At 41.1% G+C, this 21,939-nt stretch overlaps 1 protein-coding gene across 4 annotated transcripts in view; it reads left to right on the forward strand.

Annotated features, from left to right (window-relative positions):
• Positions 1 to 1,825: 1,825 nt before the first annotated feature.
• gria3b (glutamate receptor, ionotropic, AMPA 3b) overlaps positions 1,826 to 21,939 on the forward strand; it is a 131,798-nt gene continuing 111,684 nt past the window's right edge. For 2 of the 4 annotated variants that reach the window (XR_003293573.1, XR_003293574.1), the window contains exons 1-2: positions 1,826 to 2,083; positions 2,533 to 2,691. Coding sequence is in view for 2 of the 4 variants with exons in the window: in XM_026279553.1 (XP_026135338.1) it covers positions 2,005 to 2,083; positions 2,533 to 2,691 (238 nt within the window). In the remaining 2 variants the exon portion in view is untranslated. The remainder of the gene's footprint in view (positions 2,084 to 2,532; positions 2,692 to 21,939) is intronic. The other 2 variants (XM_026279553.1, XM_026279552.1) reach the window with 2 other exon arrangements.

The following is a 21,939-nucleotide window of genomic DNA, read 5'->3' on the forward strand; positions in this document are numbered from 1 at the left end:
AAGTTACACAGTATAGAGACTTACAAAGCACTCACTATTGTAAATAAACATTATTGAACACTGTTATATAAAGTATACTCCAGGGCAATCTTTCCACATCATCTAATTGCATATCATTTGACTGGCGTTGAATGTGTTCAGAACCATGGACAGCAGCCCGACTCAATAATAGCTGCAATATAAAAGGGTCATCATAACAAAATACACTTAGGTCCCTGTGCTGAGTCCACATTCATCATTCACTTAACTCATTAACACTATTCAGCAGTCTGTGTGAAAGATGGGTGTTTTGTGTTTTGTAGCATTCACACAGTGCGCATTCTTGCATTCCGTCTGCCATGTTATTAATTGTTGGTCTGTGAACACATGACGTTTTGCTCATTGCGGCGCTTCATGATATTTTATTTTATTTTTTATTTATTTTTTTGTTTTCTGTTATGCGTTGCATTTAAATGTGATGTGCCGAATTACAAACTTTTTGAAACGACAATGTTCCACTGTGCTGCATCAAAAAAAAAAAAAAAAAAAAAAATCACTGATCTGAATGGCGATCTATGAGCACACGCATCAAACGACCATTGTGTTGGTCTTTCAGTTATTTGAGCATTTGTGTCGCGTTTAAACGCGGCGTGCCCAAGCCTCAACTTTCAAAAACACGTTTAGAAGCCGTTTTCTCTCTTTAAACCCAAAAGGTAACATGACTGCTTTACTTCATGCCGTTGATAATCCAATCGCTTCAAAGTGTGAAGCTACGGTGAACGATTCTTAACAAAGCGATCGATGGTGCTCAGGGGGCTTCATGTTGCGCGTCAGCGCCTTCCTAAACAATGTCATACAGTCTTCCTTCCACGTGACACCCCATCTGCACTGCACGCTGTCTTATATTCAACGGTCTGTGTGTTCACAGGAGCCCACTGGCGACATAACTAATTAGATTGAGTGTTAACAAATAAATGCACACACCTAAAGACATCAAAAGGCTGCCTGTCACATATCACACGTTGCGTTTTAATTAAGATAAGTGCATGCGTTGAATAAACTCCACGAACCCTTGACATGGTGCTGCTGAGGTCCTTTGATATGATATCGGTAGCCTCGAGGCCGGAGGGTTTCCACCTGTACTGGCAGCCTACTGCTTGATTCTTTCATGACGTCTCTTAACCAGATGCATGCTCTCATGAGTAGTGAGAATAACCACTGGTGGAATGCATTTCTTTACTTACCTCATGTCTTTATCTTTAAACAGTAAAGGCACTACAACACAAGACCAGTCATGCGCTACATCATGTTAAAATACATTATATTACTTAGTCGATGATGAGTATTATATCAACCGTAGATCATAATAGATATATTAACTGTACATATTATTATTTATGGAAGAAGACAAAAAAAGTACTATACTAATGAATGACGTTTATTATGTGAATAGATAAATATTAGGCCTATGATGCCATTGTATTTGCTTACAATAGTATATTTATCTATATTAAAGCGCTAGAACTGCGGCTAGAACATTTTATGGACAGGTATAACTGTTTATAGTAAAAAGCTTTAGCATTATGACATTAATATTTAATTGTTATAATGTATTATAAATGTGGCTTCGTGAACAAATCTAACAAAGTGTACTGTGGTGCATCACGAAAACCTCTGTAACGAACGCATGCATGAAATCTACAGGCTTCATAGAGAGTGTTACCAAATCTCCTTTTTCTTCTACGTCAGTTCAAGTTTGATCAATATCGCCCTGCTGGTCCAATTGGAGGAGCCGCTCGCACTCACTCTGAATGTGATGCTCTGCAGTCGCCTCGACCATCTTCAGCACCAGTCCCTCTCTCTCTCTCTCTATCTCTCTCTCTCTCTCAGTCTGTCTCTCTCCTTACATGCAGAAGAATTGCTCTCCATGAGTCGCTCCGCTTCACTCACGGCTGGATTTGTGCGTTTATGATTCTCCTCAAACTGCTCGTTTTCTAAGGCTTGATTTTTGAGGCAGGAGAGAAAATGGCTCAAAGCGCGCTGCTTTTTTTATTATGGCTATTCGGCACATCCCTCGCTGGCTTCCCCAATCAGATCAATATCGGTGAGTCCGTCCGGACATGCTTGACTTCTTTTATTGCTAGGCTTTGTATGCCGATGTCTGATTTCGATGTATATGCATGTGCAGGTTATGTGTAATCCGTTGTATTAAGTGCACTAATGCAATCTAAGGAATCATCGCAAATTGATAAAATTGGCATAAATAATAATAAAAAAAACACTTGCGAGTATAATTGTGCAAAACTGTTTAGGTTTCCACTGTCAGCTATCAATCGCTTTTCATAAACTTAAGAGAAAGTTCCTTCCTACGTATGGAAGGAAATCGAATTGAGTCCGTGTAAAACAATGTTGGAACACATCCATAAATGTCTCTAAACGGATTCGAACGCTATCCAGTGCTGATTTAAGTCATATGTTTTGCATTCATACAGTCTTTATATGCATGCAATCTGTGCTTCATCTCTGAATTACTGCTCTTTGGTCTTCATAAAGGTGGGCTCTTCATGCGTTCCACCGTGCAAGAACACAGTGCTTTCAGATTCGCTGTGCAGCTCTACAACACCAACCAGAACACGACAGAAAAACCCTTCCATCTCAATTACAACGTAGATAACCTGGAGTCCTCCAACAGTTTCTCTGTCACTCATGCATGTGAGTACTATGAGCTTTTACCTCAGTGTTGCTTCCCATCGCTGACTGAACTAGACTGTGGAACAGCTGCTGGAATTTCTGTGCGAACATTTCTAGGAACTGTGTTAATTATCTTCTTTGTCCATCATTAGTAGACCAGTTGCTACTTTGATAGATTATAGCTTAATTCTGTAACACACCAAGTGGAGAAACACTGTAACAGGCTATTTTGCAGTGAAGAGTTTCTATTACCCCATATATTATCCCATAATCTAATAATGATTCAGCTACTGCTTTCACATGTGCACAGCCTATTAACATCAAGCCTCACTGTGGACTTCAAATCAAATTTATTGGCATTAAACAGCTTAATATCAACTATAAGAATATGACTAACAGTAGCACAAATCATAATGAAAGCAAGGCACACAGTGTCACAAACAAAAATGGAAAATAAATACAAGGACAGAACAGATATGGTTGAATTTAGAAGCCAGAGAAACATAACACAAAGAGATGTGTTTTCAGCTAGTTTTCGAGTTCGGGTAGGGTGGAGAGGTCACGGTAGAATGGCAGAGAATCTCATAGTTTCGGGCTGATATAACTTTTTTCTTTGTATCATGTTTTTTGTTTTCCTCTGAGGAACTGCTGATATTTATCAGAATTCTTGCTTTTGCCTTTGATTTTTTCAGTTGTTGTGGTTGGCTTTAGTGTTACACTTGCTTAGTACATGACAAGTCGTTTTGTATTTCTGCTTTGATGTTTTTGTGATTGAATCCCTTTGTAATTATGACAGTTCTTTTGTGGCACCCATGCTTGTCCAGTCTGATTTGCAAGTGAAAGTGTTGCAATAAGAGGATGAGCATTCAGTGATAGAAGTGCTTTGTGAGCGCAGTCTGTCGGTATTTCTGAGTCAAAATCACTTTGAATTCAAAAGCAAGTTCCCTTGGCAACACAGAATAACCCCAGCACTGTGTGGTACAGATAGGTTTGAGAAAGATAGCATAAATCATTACACAACATAAATGATTATAATTTGTCATGTAATTATTGGACGGACACAAACAAAATATTTTGTTTTGGGGAATATTACTAGGTAATATTTGGGAATATTAGTAAGTAATTACCTATTAGTCTTTGTACACTCACTGTTCATCTTAGTTTTTTTTTAAATAGTGGTCGACCGATATCAATATTTAAAGAGGCAGATTGTGAATATACGTATACACAAAATTATCAGCTGGTAAAGCTGATGGTAGCTTTTGGAAACTACTGTGTGAGCATTTCAATAAGAATAAAAAGGAGGACACGTTGAATGATTCAGTGAAGCCAGGGTAAAAACTGAAAATTAATCTTAAACCTGTAAACAACAACAGAAATAAACTCTTCCAGTAAGGGGAAATATTTGATCCCTTATTTGATTTCCAGTGGCATTTTAATTAATTAATTTGTATTTATTTATTTTAACTTTATGAGGGCAATTTTTGTAACTTTTCTAAACATGTGCCAAGTCTTTCTTGTAAATTCTAAAAATGTGTTCAATAAATGCATTTAGAATAATAAGACATTATAGGGCTGTTATCAATCATATCAAATTAGCATACATAAAAACATATTTGCACTGTAGAAGTGGAACAGAATTAGATATATTTTAGATAGACTGCTTAATGCAGCTCGGAGTTGCCATGAATGCATTTACACAGCAGTTACAATTACTTAAATAATGTTATGATATTAGCTTTTTGAATATAAAAAGAGAGTGAATATAGAAATATGAAGTTTTGTCAAATAAATTATACACCATATACGAAAGTAAAATGTCAGTAGGATGTGGCAAATCAACTAAATGAGTCACTGATTCATTCATTCAGTTAGTTCATTTAAAACAGCTCATTCATCTAGGATCAAAGCAAGTGAGTTTATGAATAGGTCACTGAAGTACTGTCATATGTGTTTGTTTTTTTACTTATTTTAATAATTATGTACCATTAACTATAAACTATAACATAGTTATGATTTTAAAAGACCACCCTAAGCTGAAAAAAAAAATAAATAAAAGAAAGAAAATCAGTTCCATTCAGCTTAGAAATAAATCCATACATCAGCAGATTTATCAGACTGACCTTTATATATACAAACCATTTCCTAGGAGTTTTGTTAACAGACAAGGCCTATAGATGTCAGATCAACCAAAACTAAATTTTGCATCACTTCACAGTACTGTATATAAATATGATCATATTAATTGTTTTATAAGCATCTGAATTATGTTGCAGTGGATGAACAGTTTTTTTTTTTTTTTGTGCATCCATGATATCCAGCAATTCCTCAGAACTGAATATCTTCACTTATTTAGCACATTCAGTGAAGCTCTCCACCAGTTGTTTTACTCATTCACACACTTTCATGCTGATCTGATCCTCAGCACCCTTGTGGATTTGTAAACCTTTCTCTGGCCTGTGCAGTGTCATCTCATTGACAAACAGACCTCATATTACTTCACTGCACTGTCATTGGGGGGAAGACATAAAAAAAAATCTCTACACATAGGCAACCATTCCAACTGGAATTGTCAAGGTGTGGGTGGGATTATGTTAAAGTAGGCTCAAATCTCCATGTGATGTTGAGCGAGATCACATACTAATTAAGTGTCTGCATTGTTAAGAGCATCTGCGTTAAGAAAATGATAGAATAAATAATAGATAACATTGTTCTAGCAACAGTAGGCTACATGTCCCTGCATTGAGCAAGCACAGGGCTGGGAGAGAAGGAAGCTGGATTTTACCAATCCAAATAAATGAAGGGGCACAAGTAGTACTGACAGTCTCTTTAAAAAGCATTGAGAAAATTATTTAAGACTGTCTGTACCATCTGATTCATCATTACCTTTTAATGCCAGTGTCATTTTTATACATGGAACAAACTGTTAGCTGGCATCATGATTTTACACAAAACAGGGCATCGACAAGAAAAAAAAATACAAATAGATTGGGATTTTCTATTATACATTTGAATTATAATAGATCTTTGAAAGTGAATGTTTCATACTAGAATAAAGCCAAACATCAGTGTTAATATGCTAAAATAATGCTTATTAACCTAGTTACTGTATGACTATTGGTTAACAATATTTATTTGTTAACATTAATACATTTTTGATTACATGTTTTAAGCACTAAAAAGTGTTAGCCTTTTACATTTATCTTACGCTTTTATCCAAAGCGACTTACAGATTCTATATATGTGTCAGAGGTCGCATGCCTCTGGAGCAACTAGGGGTTAAGTGTCTTGCTCAGAGACACATTGATGTCTCACAGTGGATTCGAACCAGGATCTCTCAAACCAAAGGCATGTGTTTTATCCACTGCACCAACACCACCCTTTTAGCTTTTCATTCATCAAATAATCCTGAAAAATAAAATGGACCACGGTTTTAGACAAAAAAATGTGAAGCAGCACAAATGTTTACAACACTGATAGTAATCAGAAATGTTTCTTAAGCAGCAAATCAGAGTGATTTCTGAAGGATCACATGACACTGAAAACTGAAGCAATGATGCTGGAAATTCAGCTTTGAATCACAGCAATAAATTGCATTTCACAATATGTTTATATTGTGTAATGTCTGTCTATGTAAAATTGTACAGTTTTACTATGCCTTTGATCAAATTCAGAAACATTCAAAAATCATTAAAACTGGTCACTGATACCAAACCTTTGACCGGTAATATGTGTCTGCCTGATTTAACTAATAAAATTGGTTTTGCTGGTATAAATCAATACATTTTGGTTGATTCAGCAATGACTTACAAAACCAAATAGTTTAGATGTCATCTATTTTTAGGTTACCATTTTTATACAGCGTGTGATTGTCAATTTGATGCAGCACAGCATTTTACATTTTTTCAAAGATTCTTCAAAAGAGTTACTTTTATATCTGTTCTGAAAAGTTATTGTGAGTTTTTGGATAACTGTTGACTTGGTTGGTTAATGATTATTAGCCTCATACAAGAGCACACACCCTGTAATTAATTTTTTTTGTAAATGTCAGCACGCTTAAAGGTATCCATGAAAACATTTCATATGGAAAAATGTAACACAAATTTGCCTTCTTTAATGTTAAAACAATAGATTTTTTTTTTTTTTCTGTTCCTGAATACACTGACAAACTGTAAAAAAAAAAAAAAAAAAAAAAAACACTCCAGTGAAGAAGTATTTCCCATTACTCTCCAAACGTGACAGCTACACTTTCCATTTTGCATTTCAAAAGCACCATAAAAGATCTGAAGCGTGCTGGATAAAATCTTCAAATTGTTGTGTTGCCGAGTGTGTTTAGATGACAGCATGTACTAAACCCATCACAATCATTTCTAAGCTTTCTTTTTACCCATGTGCATTAAAAATCAGAGATTTGTTAAACAGTGAATGAAAAATGCAGAAAGGATGTTAGTGTGACGGTTGGGTTATGGGAAAAACACAAGGAGAAGGTAGGATCCAATTGCAGGTGAGGTTTATTGCACAAACAGGTTAAATACAAAATAAAACTGTCTAGAGAGACAAACCAAACAAAAAGGGAACCGGATGAAACGGAGAAGAATGCGGATGAACAAGAAGGTAACAAGAAGACTCACAAGACAAGCACAACTCACACATAGGGTAAGGACTCCATAAAGACGACAGAGAAAGACAGCTCTATATAGGGAGACTAATGACTAAGGATAGTCAACACCTGTGCGATTTAATTGGAGTGCAATTACTGTGACGACATGACCAGACAAGCGGAATTAAAGTGCCTGTGGTGAAGTGCCTAAGGAGAAGTGCGCTCACTAGGGGACACCCAGGAAACAGAGACTGATAGCGTGACATTACCCCCTCCCCTACGGAGCAGCTACCAGATGCTCCACCTGAAACCCCGGAAAACCCAACAGAAAAAGAGGTAGGAGGGAGGTGAAGCGGAGGCGGACTAGGGGGAGGGACGGAGGGTCAGAAAACAGAGACAAACAACCAGGTGAAAAGGAGAGACAAAGACAGGCCAACCAGGTAAAATGGAAGAAAAGAGACGGAACAACCAGACGTGATGGAAAGGCAGAGACAGGAAGGTGTAACACAAAACAAGGAGTCCAGGAGGGTGGTGGACCGGCGGAAGGAAAGAGGGGAGGGACGGAGGGCCAGGTCCAACGGAGGAAAATAGAAAAAACAAAAAACAAATGAAAACAAAACATTGGTAAATGGAGGACATTAGGTGATGCCCACCCGGGCGGAACAGAGGGCCATCACACCCATGTGGTCAAAGCAGAAGCCCCCCCAGGGCGGAGCGGAAGGCCACCACCTCCACGTGGTCGCGGCCGAAGTCCCCCAGGGCGGAGCGGATGACCACCACGTCCTCTTGGTCACCGCCGGAGTCCCCCAGGGCGGAGCGGATGACCACCACGTCCTCATGGTCACCGTCGGAGTCTCCCAGGGCGGAGCGGATGACCACCACGTTCTCATGGTCACCGTCGGAGTCCCCCAGGGCGAAGCGGTCTTGGGCACCGCATCGGGAACGGTTTCGGGCCCCGCCTCGGTCTCCGGAACCGCAACGGACACCGCCTCGGCTTCGAGCCCCGCCTCGGCCTCCGGAAAAGCATCGGACACCGCCTCGGCCTTGGGCACCGCCTCGGCCTCTGGAACAGCATCGGGCACCGCCTCGGCCACCACTTCGGTCTCGGCCTCTGGAACAGCATCGGGCACCGCCTCGGCATCAGCCTCTGGAACAGCCTCGGGCACAGCATCGGCCTCGGGAACAGCATCGGCCTCGGGAACAGCATCGGCCTCCGCATCGGCCTCTGGAACAGCATCGGGCTCCGCCTCGGCATCGGGCTCCGCGTCGGCCTCTGGAACAGCATCGGGCACCGCGTCGGCCTCTGGAACAGCATCGGGCACTGCCTCGGCATCGGGCACCACCTCGGGCACCGCCTCGGCATCGGCCTCTGGAACAGCCTCGGGCACCGCCTCGGGAAAAGCATCGGCCTCGGGAACAGCATCGGCCTCCGCCTCGGCCTCTGGAACAGCATCGGGCTCCGCCTCGGCATCGGGCACCGCATCGGCCTCTGGAACAGCATCGGGCACCGCGTCGGCCTCTGGAACGGCATCGGGCACCGCCTCGGCCTCTGGAACGGCATCGGGCACCGCCTCGGCATCGGGCACCGCCTCGGGAACTGCATCGGGCACCACCTCGGCATCGGGAACAGCCTCGGGCACCGCCTCGGGAACTGCATCGGGAACAGCATCGGCCTCTGGAACAGCATCGGGCACCGCCTCGGCATTGGGCACCACCTCGGGCACCGCCTCGGCATCGGGAACAGCCTCGGGCTCCGCCTCGGGAACAGCCTCGGGCACCGCGTCGGCCTCTGGAACAGCATCGGGCAGCGCCTCTGCATCGGCCTCTGGAACAGCATCGGGCACCGCCTCGGGAACTGCATCGGGCACCGCCTCGGCATTGGGCACCACCTCGGGCACCGCCTCGGCATCGGGAACAGCCTCGGGCACCGCCTCGGGAACTGCATCGGGAACAGCATCGGCCTCTGGAACAGCATCGGGCACCGCCTCGGCATTGGGCACCACCTCGGGCACCGCCTCAGCATCGGGAACAGCCTCGGGCTCCGCCTCGGGAACAGCCTCGGGCACCGCGTCGGCCTCTGGAACAGCATCGGGCACCGCCTCGGCATCGGGCACCGCCTCGGCCTCTGGAACGGCATCGGGCACCGCCTCGGCATCGGGCACCGCCTCGGCCTCTGGAACGGCATCGGGCACCGCCTCGGCATCGGGCACCGCCTCGGCAACAGCATCGGGCACCGCCTCGGCATCGGGCACCGCCTCGGCATCGGGCTCCACCTCGGGCACCGCCTCGGGAACTGCATCGGGCACCGCCTCGGCATTGGGCACCACCTCGGGCACCGCCTCGGCATCGGGAACAGCCTCGGGAACTGCATCGGGAACAGCATCGGCATCGGCCTCTGGAACAGCATCGGGCACCGCCTCGGCATTGGGCACCACCTCGGGCACCGCCTCGGCATCGGGAACAGCCTCGGGCTCCGCCTCGGGAACAGCCTCGGGCACCGCGTCGGCCTCTGGAACGGCATCGGGCACCGCCTCGGCCTCTGGAACGGCATCGGGCACCGCCTCGGCATCGGGCACCGCCTCGGCATCGGGAACAGCATTGGCAACAGCATCGGCCTCTGGAACAGCATCGGGCACCGCCTTGGCATCGGGCTCCGCCTCGGGAACGGCATCGGGCACCACCTCGGGCACCGCCTCGGGAACTGCATCGGGCACCACCTCGGCATCGGGAACAGCCTCGGGCTCCGCCTCGGGAACAGTCTCGGGCACCGCGTCGGCCTCTGGAACAGCATCGGGCACCGCCTCTGCATCGGCCTCTGGAACAGCATCGGGCACCGCCTCTGCATCGGCCTCTGGAACAGCATCGGGCACCGCCTCTGCATCGGCCTCTGGAACAGCATCGGGCACCGCCTCGGCATCGGGCACCACCTCGGCGTCGGGCACCACCTCGGCCTCGGGAACTGCATCGGGCTCCGCCTCGGGAACTGCATCGGGCTCCGCCTCGGGAACTGCATCGGGCTCCGCCTCGGGAACTGCATCGGGCTCCGCCCCGGGAACTGCATCGGGCTCCGCCTCGGGAACTGCATCGGGCACCGCATCGGGAACAGCCTCGGCCTCTGGGACTTTCTCCAGGCCTTGAGGGACGGTCGACGCCTGTCTCCTCCTCCTCCGTCCTCCACGATGGCGAGTCGACGGCACCTTGTCTGGAGACTCAGGCGTTGAGTCGTCCATCTTAAGCTGTGGCTCTGGGCTGGCGACCATCCTGTGCTGTGGTGCTAGGCTGGTGGCCATCTTGTGCTGTGGCGCTGGGCAGGTGGCAGTCTTGTCTGGAAACTCAGGTGTGGTTGTTGCATCCCACTGAGCACGATGGTGCAGGTATTTGGTAAACCCCCAGAAGTCCAGGATCTCTAACCCCTTCATCTCCCATTGAGGTAAAGGATCATCCAGGCAATTATTAAACAAATCTTTTAGTGCTGCATCATTGTAACCTAACCCGACTGCCAAAGTCCAAAACACTTGCGCCAGGCCACCCACCTCGCTTCCCTTTTGATGAAGGGTGGTTAAGTTCCGGAATCTCCCCCTCCGTTCCTCCATGGTGGCTGGGGAACAGATTTGAAATCTCACACCGCTGGATCTAGGCATGATGGAGTCCTTCTGTGACGGTTGGGTTATGGGAAAAACACAAGGAGAAGGTAGGATCCAATTGCAGGTGAGGTTTATTGCACAAACAGGTTAAATACAAAATAAAACTGTCTAGAGAGACAAACCAAACAAAAAGGGAACCGGATGAAACGGAGAAGAATGCGGATGAACAAGAAGGTAACGAGAAGACTCACAAGACAAGCACAACTCACACATAGGGTAAGGACTCCATAAAGACGACAGAGAAAGACAGCTCTATATAGGGAGACTAATGACTAAGGATAGTCAACACCTGTGCGATTTAATTGGAGTGCAATTACTGTGACGACATGACCAGACAAGCGGAATTAAAGTGCCTGTGGTGAAGTGCCTAAGGAGAAGTGCGCTCACTAGGGGACACCCAGGAAACAGAGACTGATAGCGTGACAGTTAGATTGGTACAATTACAACAGAATACAAAAATGCATTGCCATGTGGTTGCTAAGGTGTGTTACAGGCCCTTATACTGTAGGTATGGGCAGAAGTAATAGTGATGCTTGCAAGTAATTATTCACTGGCTCGTCCCTTTACATGAAGAATTGAAGTACACAGCGTTTTCACCATCTTTTACAGAATAAGGAACAGTATATCATTCTCAAGAATTGCCTTGCCTTGTAGCATGCATAATAGGTTCCCAGTGTAATTTCTTGGTTTGCTTGTCTTTAATGTGATACCGGATTGGAAATATGTGTAATAAAGATTCCGAGTGACATCTAAAGCTTTATGAATATCAAATCAGTGTAATTGATTTCTTTAAACTCCATGAAACATGTTTCAAGATTTCATTTATCGCCTTGCTTTTCGTGCTGGTTGCTCTATATAAAATCAGCGCATATTAATTTAATGTTGTCACATGGGAGTAGATGTCTTTTAAGGTGAATCTATTTAAGGGAAGTGATGTGCCTTCAAGGCTGAAGCAGCGTCACACGTCTCTCCCTGTAAACCTTCATTAAGAACAGAACAGCCCACATTCACACAGCAGGCTTGAAACACAAACAAACTTTCAACACAAAATCATCTGTTCTTTCCATCTTTCTACAGGCCCTAGCCATGTCTTTCTGCCAAAGATCTGACTGTTTGTTTGATCAAATGTCAGCCCAAAGAGCATCAGTTTACTGTAAATTCACTCGGCCAGTCAACAGGGAAGAGAAAGTGGCTTTTAGTTTTATTAATTAATATTATTAATATTATTATTATCATTTATCTTAGTTATTGTCAATTTCATATGCTGAGAAAATGGATGTGTCTTGCTTCTTACAGTAATAAACTGGTTTCTTGTTCAACTGATGTGTTGTCAGGTTATCAATCAATAATTTAGGTAATTGCTGTTTACAGTGTGACAATGTAGCAAACCAATGTTTATGAATGACTGAGTAAAGCAATGAAACTGCTTCTCAAATAGTTCTAGTTGATTGTACTCTGAGATGACATTTTTGGCTGTACAGTTGTCTTTCTCTCTCTTTTTTTCAGTGATGTTGGAGTTATACACTCTGATGGAATTTTGATGAGGTTTGTGTATTTTGTACAAAGAAAGAAAATAATTTTACATAAAAAGATTATTATTATGTAATATAGAGAGTATATTTTTGGCAGTGTTGGGCAAGCTACTTGTAAAATGTAGCGAGCTAAGCTAACAGTTACTCATCATTAAATGAAGCTTCACTACACTAAGGCTACAGCTGTGGGAAATGTACCAAGATAAGTTACAGCAACATAGCAAAAGAAGTATACTACTGTACATCTAAGCTATCTTTGTATTTTTTTTATTTCATTTTCATATTGAACCATCACATACCAAGTCAGTGCTCTCTCAGTGATTAACATCTGTCAGTAAAACAGATATACAGGCATAATAGTTCAGTTTAATTGTTTATTCAGCATAAACCAGTATCATGTACAGGGCCGGATTTACCTCATATTGTGACATGGTGTTTAGGCAAAATACATGTTTGCTTTTGGCCGGAAACATCATATTGGTAGTTGGTATTGTGGCTTTATTGTAGGCTATACAGATACATTTATATATGGTAAAAGTGACTTCAGTGACTTATCTCATAAAACAGTTTTGTGAAAAATAAAACATTCAATCAAAAAGTATAAGTTAGTGTAATAAATAAATAAATAAATGCCTCTGGTTTTCTTTCCCACATACTGCCAGACCGGAAGCATTAGCTTTAGCCGTTGCGCTTTTTCGGCTAATGACTGCAGCCTTCTAGTGGCTTTGGTGAGGGCCATCTCTCACAATGCTTTGAAAAATGTAGCTTTTGTTGATGCTACCGCACTACTTGATCAAAAACAGAGCTTTGCTACTGAAAAACTATTTGATTCAGCAAACACCATGCCACTGAGAAATGTAGTCACCTGTAGCGACACTACTGCCCATCACTGATTTTTGGGACCATGTTTTGATAATATTGCAGTTATTTATTTTGTATTAATATTTTTTTTTTCAGTAGATATATATGCATACATACATACAAACATTGATTTTGTAGTGAAACCTGAACATTTATTGACAGGTTTTGTGAGATCCCCATGACTGAAATGGATCGACAGGGAAAGAGACCGACAGTCATTTGCGACTGTTCAATATTTTCTTGCATCTTATTTAGTCTTTCATTTTTATTATTTAATAATAACAAATTTTGCTCCTATCAAACGCTGTCGAAGTACAGAAGAATATATGTTTGATCCATTGTCGTAATGGTGATACAGAACTGCTTGTACACCAAAGACAGCACTGTCAAAACTGTCTGCACACAAGCACAATGAAATGGCCATCCACTGCAAAATGTTCTGGCAGAAATGCAGGGTTCACTAAAATAATAGAATAAATAGACTCAAAATGACAATTTATCTCTACTGCCTATAGACTTACACAGATTTCTGAGTCACTGAAGTATGTTGAGTACAACAAAGTACAGCGATTGCTGGAGCTTGAAATAAGGGCCTTATTTGCCATAGGGAATCAGCTGTGATGTGTACTGTGAAGACAGTATGCACAATATGCCAACTGCGACACCAAAGCAAACAGCACATTTAAGCATGTTTTGTTTACATTAATTCAGTACCCAAGTACATTCGGCATTCTGTCACTCCTCACTGTAATGAGATATGAATCTTCTCAGACAGCATACATTATTTCAAGGAGAGCAGGATGTCTTTATATTCGCAGAACACAACACAACATTTGAGATTTTAACATATTGCACTTAATAGACCACATCTTTTGTGATTGCAAATATTTACATATGATCTATTTTGTCTCAGAGAGAAGATTTTATCTTTTCGTGTTTTGTCCAGTCAGAAGTCTGTGTTTGTTTTGCCACAGTGAATGTAATCCTTCATTTGTTTGCTGCCAAATCGGGTCTTAAGCAAGTCTAAGTTTTGCCGTGGAACTTTGGTAGAAAATTCAACTTTTGAACATTTCGCTTTGTTTGGTGCTAATCAAAGCAGATGTATCTGCCAAGACGCATGAATTTATCTCCCAGCGTGCTGAATTGTGTTTGGGACATGATTTCACTTCTGTAGCTCATAGTAGTTTTTGTGCAGTGCTTTTGACTGTGGGTTCTTAACCAATCTCTGGAATCTTTTTTTTTTCTTTTTTTATGCTTGTACAGATTAGATAAAAAAAAAGATATTTACCCTTCAAAAATGAGGAAATTGTCTGTGATGTTTGAGAGAATTTAACTGAGATTTTGATTTCTCGTTGTGTGCCAGGGCATTGTTAACAGCTGGACTGCCTCAGAAAGGTTCTGCAATTCTCTTTCATCTTGAAATTACACATGTACCTAAATCACGGAGTGGAATCCGTTCCCTTGATAGGGATCTGAAACAAGTTGTCTTACCAATGCTTATAAAATTGCCATTCTCTGTTGGGATCAATACAACCAAATTGATATCAAACTGCAGTGCCTTGTTTTCCTTTGTCCTTCTCTAAGCACATTAAGCACAGGATCCCTGAGATTGAAGTTTTATGAAATGTGCATTTGCTGTTTCACAAAAAGGTTTTGCCTGACACGTCTAGGCCATATACCACTTGTGATTAAACAGAGCAAATAGCCTCCATTGGACATTTGTCAAAGTCCATTTGAAATTTGTTTATTCAATTAGCCTGATTGAACATTTTATTGTTTTTTGTTTTTATTTCTGTTTAACTAAAATTTATTAAAGCTCTATTTTTTCTATTTATTTTTATGTTAAAATGTTATTCTGTCAACACAGTCAGCATTTCCTGCAAGATAAGTCGATAACTTACATTTCATGTTGCAACTATTTTCCAGAAAACGCTGCATGTTAAAGTGAATTGCAAGCCGCTCTGTTAAATTAATTAGTGACACTAGCTAAACAATATTTGAGCATGCTAATCCTCCAGGCAGGGCTTTGAATGTTCAATACATTTCTTGCCCAAGACTAAGACAGATGTGCTACTTTGAAGTATGGTTGACAAGAGGTGAAAGGGGAGGGGACGGTGGTAGCTCCCTAATTACTTCTGTTTTCCAATTATGCCATTCAAGGCTTGAAGTCGCAGGTACATTTAGACGAGCAGTTCAAAGGCAAAGAAGCAACATGAAAAGACTGTGGGTGCAGCGCTTCTTTTCTGATGGCCACAGCTGAATTAAAGCTGACTGTGTCTTCCTCCTAGCAGCATGAGAGAACAGTGAGACCGATGGACATTTTTGTTCTCTTCGTGAGCTTACTTTTCTTGATGTTTGTTAAAGAACAAATTTGCATTCCTAGGCCCTTTAATCTCATCTCTCCGTCTGCACAAAGTTGCCCATCTTTCATTCTGTCATTAGGCTAATGGTGTGCATCTCTTCTGCCAAGATTTTACATGTGCCTACCCCCTTTTTTATGGCACCCACCAGTTTCTTACACACCCGGCTAGCAGATGGTTATTTGGCCACATCGCTCTGCAGTCTGCTGTTATACTTTTTCTGAAAAAGAGCTACAATATAGCTTGGTTTTATGTTATTCAAATTTGCTTCAGTGGTAGAGAATGCTAATAGTGGCAGCAAACAGAACTGTGAAATTAATAAAGCAATATTAGCATGAGTGCAGTTGTATTGAAAATCGCAACATTAACTCCTATAAATAAGAAGTTCGAATCAAGTAAACTTCACTGGTTAGTTTATGCAATTTTTTGCTTTCCACTGACAAAAATTGTTCCAAAAGAATCTAAAGCTTTGCGTCTCACCAAGCAACACATCAACTGAGGCTTTGTCTGTACTAGTGCGTTTTCTTTTTAACACATTGTTTTAAAATGAAAACCATGGGTGGTTTCTTCAATAGGGCGATGCACCACCAAAGTGCTAAAGGGAGGGATTTTTTAGTATTACATTCAACCACAGCTGTCTCTGTTCTAGACTGTTCGATCTGCCTCTGGATATACAGTATACTGTAGTCTAATCAGTGTAAAGCCATGTTCTGTAGAGTACAGCAGCATCTCACCAGTGAAGTTTAGATGGATGACGATTGGAATGGAGGTAAAGATGATTATAGTGACACATAGAAGTCATATATTATTAGACGTGTAAGTCCATTATTATTAATGTGCAAACAAACATCTGTGTATGTGCGCTCTTTGATAACTTTTTGCATGAGCACATTTCAGTATGGTCACATGTCTAGAAAAAAAATTCAGAATTTTTTCAATATTTAAATACAGTCAGGTTAAGACAACTGGTATTGTGGTCTGTTGGGTTCTCAGAGTTTTTGCTGTTGCACTGTATACATACATTCTGAATTATATATATATATATATATATATATATATATATATATATATATATATATATATATATATATATAATCCTAACAACAAACAAAAAAGTTCAAAGAAAAATCTCCATCCACACTGCACAACCAAAAACATATGTCAAGTCTTTTACTCACAAATATTTATTAATAACTTACTTTAAACCACTATCGAGTGTTTGCAATAACTTGCGACAGCAATGTACTTTAATGTGGGTTTGGTAATAAAATTTTATATTATTTTATACCTTTTATTGTTATGAAAACCACATATAAATCATATACTATCATAACTATGTGTTTGTTAGCTTCATGTTTCACGTGTAGAAATGTTTCTTTGGGTTTGTTACATACAACATGGAAGTGTGGTGGAAGTTCTTCATCAGAAGATGGTTTAGGAATAATGAGCAGCAAATGATCTTCCTCTGAGTCATAACATACAGCTGAAAGCCACTAATGCTTATCAGATCGTGTAAATCAGGAAATCACATCAACCAGGAACAAAATGTATTCTGTCTAAAGAAACACAAAGAAAATGTGTGAAGATATCAAGAGTTCTCCAAATGTGCGCACATTAAAAAAATAAAATAAATAAAAAACCTTAATGAATGCTGCTGATCCAGAACAATCCTGGATTGCGACAAAATTTGCTTACTGGAACCAGATGGTATAGATGGTGTACAGTATCTACCAGCAGGGGTGAATCTGAGCATGTCCAGCCTTGGCCACTTTGTGAGGTATAGCTTTGCTGTTTATTTAAGTTTTATCTGGAACTCAAACCTGCGGTGTTAGCTGTGCCATGCTCTGCCAGTAGCACTTAAGGAGGGTTGATTTTTAGGACAGTTTGACAAACTCTTAATCTCTCATGAGTGGCAAGGTTTTTCATGACTGTCAGTCAGCAGGACAGCACAGCTTGTACAGTAATCAAACACTCAGCTGCAAAGAGCATATATAATGACTGGCTGAAAGATGAAAGACACAACTTGTTCTGCCTCTTTCTTTTCTAACTGTGTCTCACTTTTATTTCAACATGAAATCGTGAAGTCATGTATGACTTTCTCTCACAGATGCCCTTGACCGTCTATGGTATCTTGGCCCAGTGCTGTTCTCATTAGCCAGAGCATCGGTCCACCGGAGGTGTTTTGTCAGGTCATTCTCACCCTCGCAATCTGAAGCCAAAAAAGCTACATATGCCTGGACCTCTCGTCAGAATCGTGGTGTCCAGCATTGCTGGAGCCGGAGGAGATCTGTCAAATGAGAGGGAGGATGTCTTCAGGGCAAGTGGACAGTTGCTGTCCCACCATGAATTAACTGTTCAGGTATTAGGAAGGAAGAGAGACTCAGAAAATGGACAGAGAATGAATAAACTGCTTATCAAAAATATTCACACATACATGCATACATTCAAAAAGTTTCTGCTATTTCTTCTATCTTCTTAGAAGTACAGATTTTTACATTTTCTAAATGCAAACATGAGTGGTGCTTTTCAGTGTACTCACTAGAGCAATGGTGGTGATTGTCAAGGCATTATAATGAAGTATATAGGGTTTCCTTGGTTGTTTCTAGAGTTTTTATGGGATGGTTGCCACATAATTTTCTAGTGGCCCAAGACTTAAGAGTCAACCATCTAGTCAATTGCCTTTTTGTTGTTTTGTTTTTGCAAAAAAACTTTTTATAACACTTTATTTTATGGACGAATTCTCACTATTAACTAGTTGCTTTTTATTTTCATAAGGATTACTAGCACACTGACTGTTTATTAGTACTTACAAGCACATATTAATGCGGGTATTTTAGATCCCTTAATCCAACCCCATACCTAAATTTAAAGCTCAATATAAATGGATTTTCCGATCTAGCTGGCATCTTCGGTGTTTCACATCATTGCATTTGTAATACGAAACGCTCAGGTATGAATCCCATGAAGCACTAGTCGTGACAAAAGAGCTTAAAGTGGTCATCAGATGCTACTGTACATGCACTTTTATTAGTTTGAACTGTAATGTGTGTTGGTGGTGTGTGTACATAACCACCCTATAATGATAAAAATCCACACAGTGTTTAAAAAAAAATAATAATCTACTAAAATCTTTACCCCTTTCTTAAATTGTGCTGATCTCAGATGCCTGTCTGTGTGACATCATAAAAACAGGCCACTCCCACAATAGTTTGATTGACAGTAGCATTTCAGCACAGACTGGACTAGCTTACCTTAGACCCGTGACTTGAGGTGTCCTGTTGTTGAATGTAATAATGAAAATAGCAGTTGTCATTTACTCCGACATCTAAGCTGCAAAAGACACAGTGGATTATGTTTGTTTTATTAATGAACATTAATGATGCTTGTGCTAAGCACCACTAATAACAGATAGCATACTTTCATTTACCACAGTACTGAAAATGTATCTCCAGATAGACCTCCTTGGAGGTCTGCAGACATTGTCTTCGAATTTCTAATTGACTATCATTGGCAGCGATAAATATACCTTTTCGTGTCCACTACAAGTAAAGTAAATATTCTAAAGTGAGTGTACCTTTCAGTGGTATTATGTGTTTAGCATTTGGCCACTATAATCACATCACACTTGCTTACCTGTGTATGGAGGCTTCATTTAATCTTACATGTGCTGATGAAATCATGGCCATTAGGAGATGACAGGAATGACCTTCCCTCCATGGATGTGCTTGAAGAGATTTGAAAGCAGGCTTTGCAGACAATTGCATTTGACATTCAGCTGAAGGAAACCAGGATGGATCAAGGGCCCAGGACGATTGGCAATTCATTTGTATGCTTTAAGTGGAATGATATCTTCAACAGAGAACGGTCAAGGGTACAAATAATGTGCTAAAAGATCATTTAAAAGAGGATACATAGACATAGAATACAAAATAAATAAATACAAATCTCTGGTAGCTCTATATGAGGACTCAAAGCACAATATGAAACTGCTTATTATAGTACTACTAGTAATCGATCTACCAATTATTAGATGATTGCTATAGGGCAAGCATCACTATTGCTGTTATTATTCCTCATACGTGGTATTCAGCCCAAAACTTCCACACTTAACTTGTCCTGAATAATTTCTGACATAGACATGGATATCACCTCATACCAGTTGATGGGTGTTTTTGTTATTATTTTTTATAATTATTTTTTGTTGTTGTTGTTGTTTTATACCAAGGACCCCCAAATATTATGATGCCACTGCAAGGGACCCCCTTCTCAAGTATATAGGGAGCTGTACATGTTCAGTTATATACAGTAAATGTACAATTTGGATATATATACATGTGTTAAATATTTCACTATTAATTTTAGATGTACAGTATTTAGATGAAATATTTTTAAACTAAATTCAAAATTATTTGCATAATTGGTAACACTTTATTTTGATGGTCCTCAACAGACTTTCTACTGCCTATAAATAAATTTAAAACTTGCCACCTAACTCATATTAGAGTGTTAAAGGGCTGTTATGTTAGGGTTATGGTTATGTATTTGCAGTCACACAGTAAAATGTGTTGAGGAGCATCAAAATAAAGTGTTAGCAGATATCATGCAGACAGTCTACTAATACTCTAATGACAGCTAGTTGACATGGACTTGACAAGTTACTTATAGAAGTGGACTATAGAAATAAAGTGTTTCTGTATTTTTTCTTACAAAAAAAGAACACAAAATTCTGATTTCCGCTTTTTAAATCATGTCTTACTTTTGAAAACTGAGCTTTTCAATACAATAAAATAATGACTTTTAATTCCATGATTTCTGTCTTGTTTTAAGAAAACATAATGAAAAATGTTTTATAATAATATCATGCTACTTTTTTCTTTTTCTTTTTTTGGCTGAAATCCTACCTCCCCCTTGCGGCCTGCTCGGGATCCTTAAGCCCTTCTTGTGATTGGGCTTCAAATGATAATACTGTAAAAAGAAATAAATAAATCCCATAGACTTACACTGAAAGAAGAACTCAGTCCATATCATTTAGACATGGGGATGAGCCCTTTGAATCACATCCACCTACAACACCCTAGCAACCTGCAAAAAACCACTCAGATGACTCAGAGTGTGTGCATGGGCACGTACAGTACCACACAATTTCTCTTAAGAAAATACTGTAAATTTCTAGTTTTTCTTTTTATTTGACTCATGTTTAAAGAAAAGACAGCACAAAAAAAGCAATATACTGGCATATATATGCAGATGTTCTGTATGCTGATCAGTATGCTGGAAAGGTCCCTTAGAGACAGTCATTGTCCATGGTCATCAGAGTATGGTGGTTCATCAGTGAAGTTGCAGCGGTTCCATAGCGGTTTCAAGGTCCAAAGCGGCAGCAAGACAATCAGATGTTATGGAATGTGCTTTTGTCAGTAAAGGACACTAACTCCATGCCCTGTCCTTCCACCAGTAGATTTTTGTGTTGTTTGTGTTGCCGCTGTCCTTTGTCCTGAACAACTGCCCTTGCCAAAGCGACATGATCTCACAGGCCTGGCCATTACATGAGAACAATGACATCATCCTGTGGAGTGAGGCGGTGGTGGACAGTGTTATGAAATCAGGTTTAATTAAGGCTTTATTCCTCAAAGAACATTACAAGACCCATCACCGCTATGTGTTCCCAGAATCGAGCTCTGGAGAGATCCTAAGAGATAGCATTGGGAAGACAGGGGCAACAAACACTTCACTCACTTGAAGGCAAATAAAACACAATGAATTTTTAATGGCAATATCAAAGGGAAGCTGAGGAGTATAGTAGTTGTGTCTTATTTATCCTGGTATCACTGGTGCTCGCAGGTGTTGTTTGATAAAACAGCGGCTTTCAAGTCTCTAGTTGTTTGAGGTGCTATTTACACTATCCATCCAGCTGAAGTAGCACTTTGACCATTTTCAAAACCAAGGGGATGTTTTGTCAGCGTTGCAATGGTAGCGCCAGTCTGGCGCTGAGTTCTTATTAGATGGAGCGCTGCTCTTATCTACCTGTTGTTTTCGTGGGACCATGTTTCAAGAAATTCCTTTCTCCTAAATCACTTTGAGGCAGAAATCAACAGATGACAGATCTTGCCCTTGTTGTTATTGAAGATGATATCAGAATGATGATAAGTATAAGAGTAAACATTCCCACAGCCTCATAAAATCTCATTTATGCTTTGAAAACATTTATCTGCAGAGCAAAGCTGCAGATGGTTTATGGCAAACCTTATGACACGCTCCTGGTGTGCACAATCACA

Source organism: Carassius auratus, chromosome 14 (assembly GCF_003368295.1).
Source record: "Carassius auratus strain Wakin chromosome 14, ASM336829v1, whole genome shotgun sequence".
NCBI classification, from domain to species: domain Eukaryota; kingdom Metazoa; phylum Chordata; class Actinopteri; order Cypriniformes; family Cyprinidae; genus Carassius; species Carassius auratus.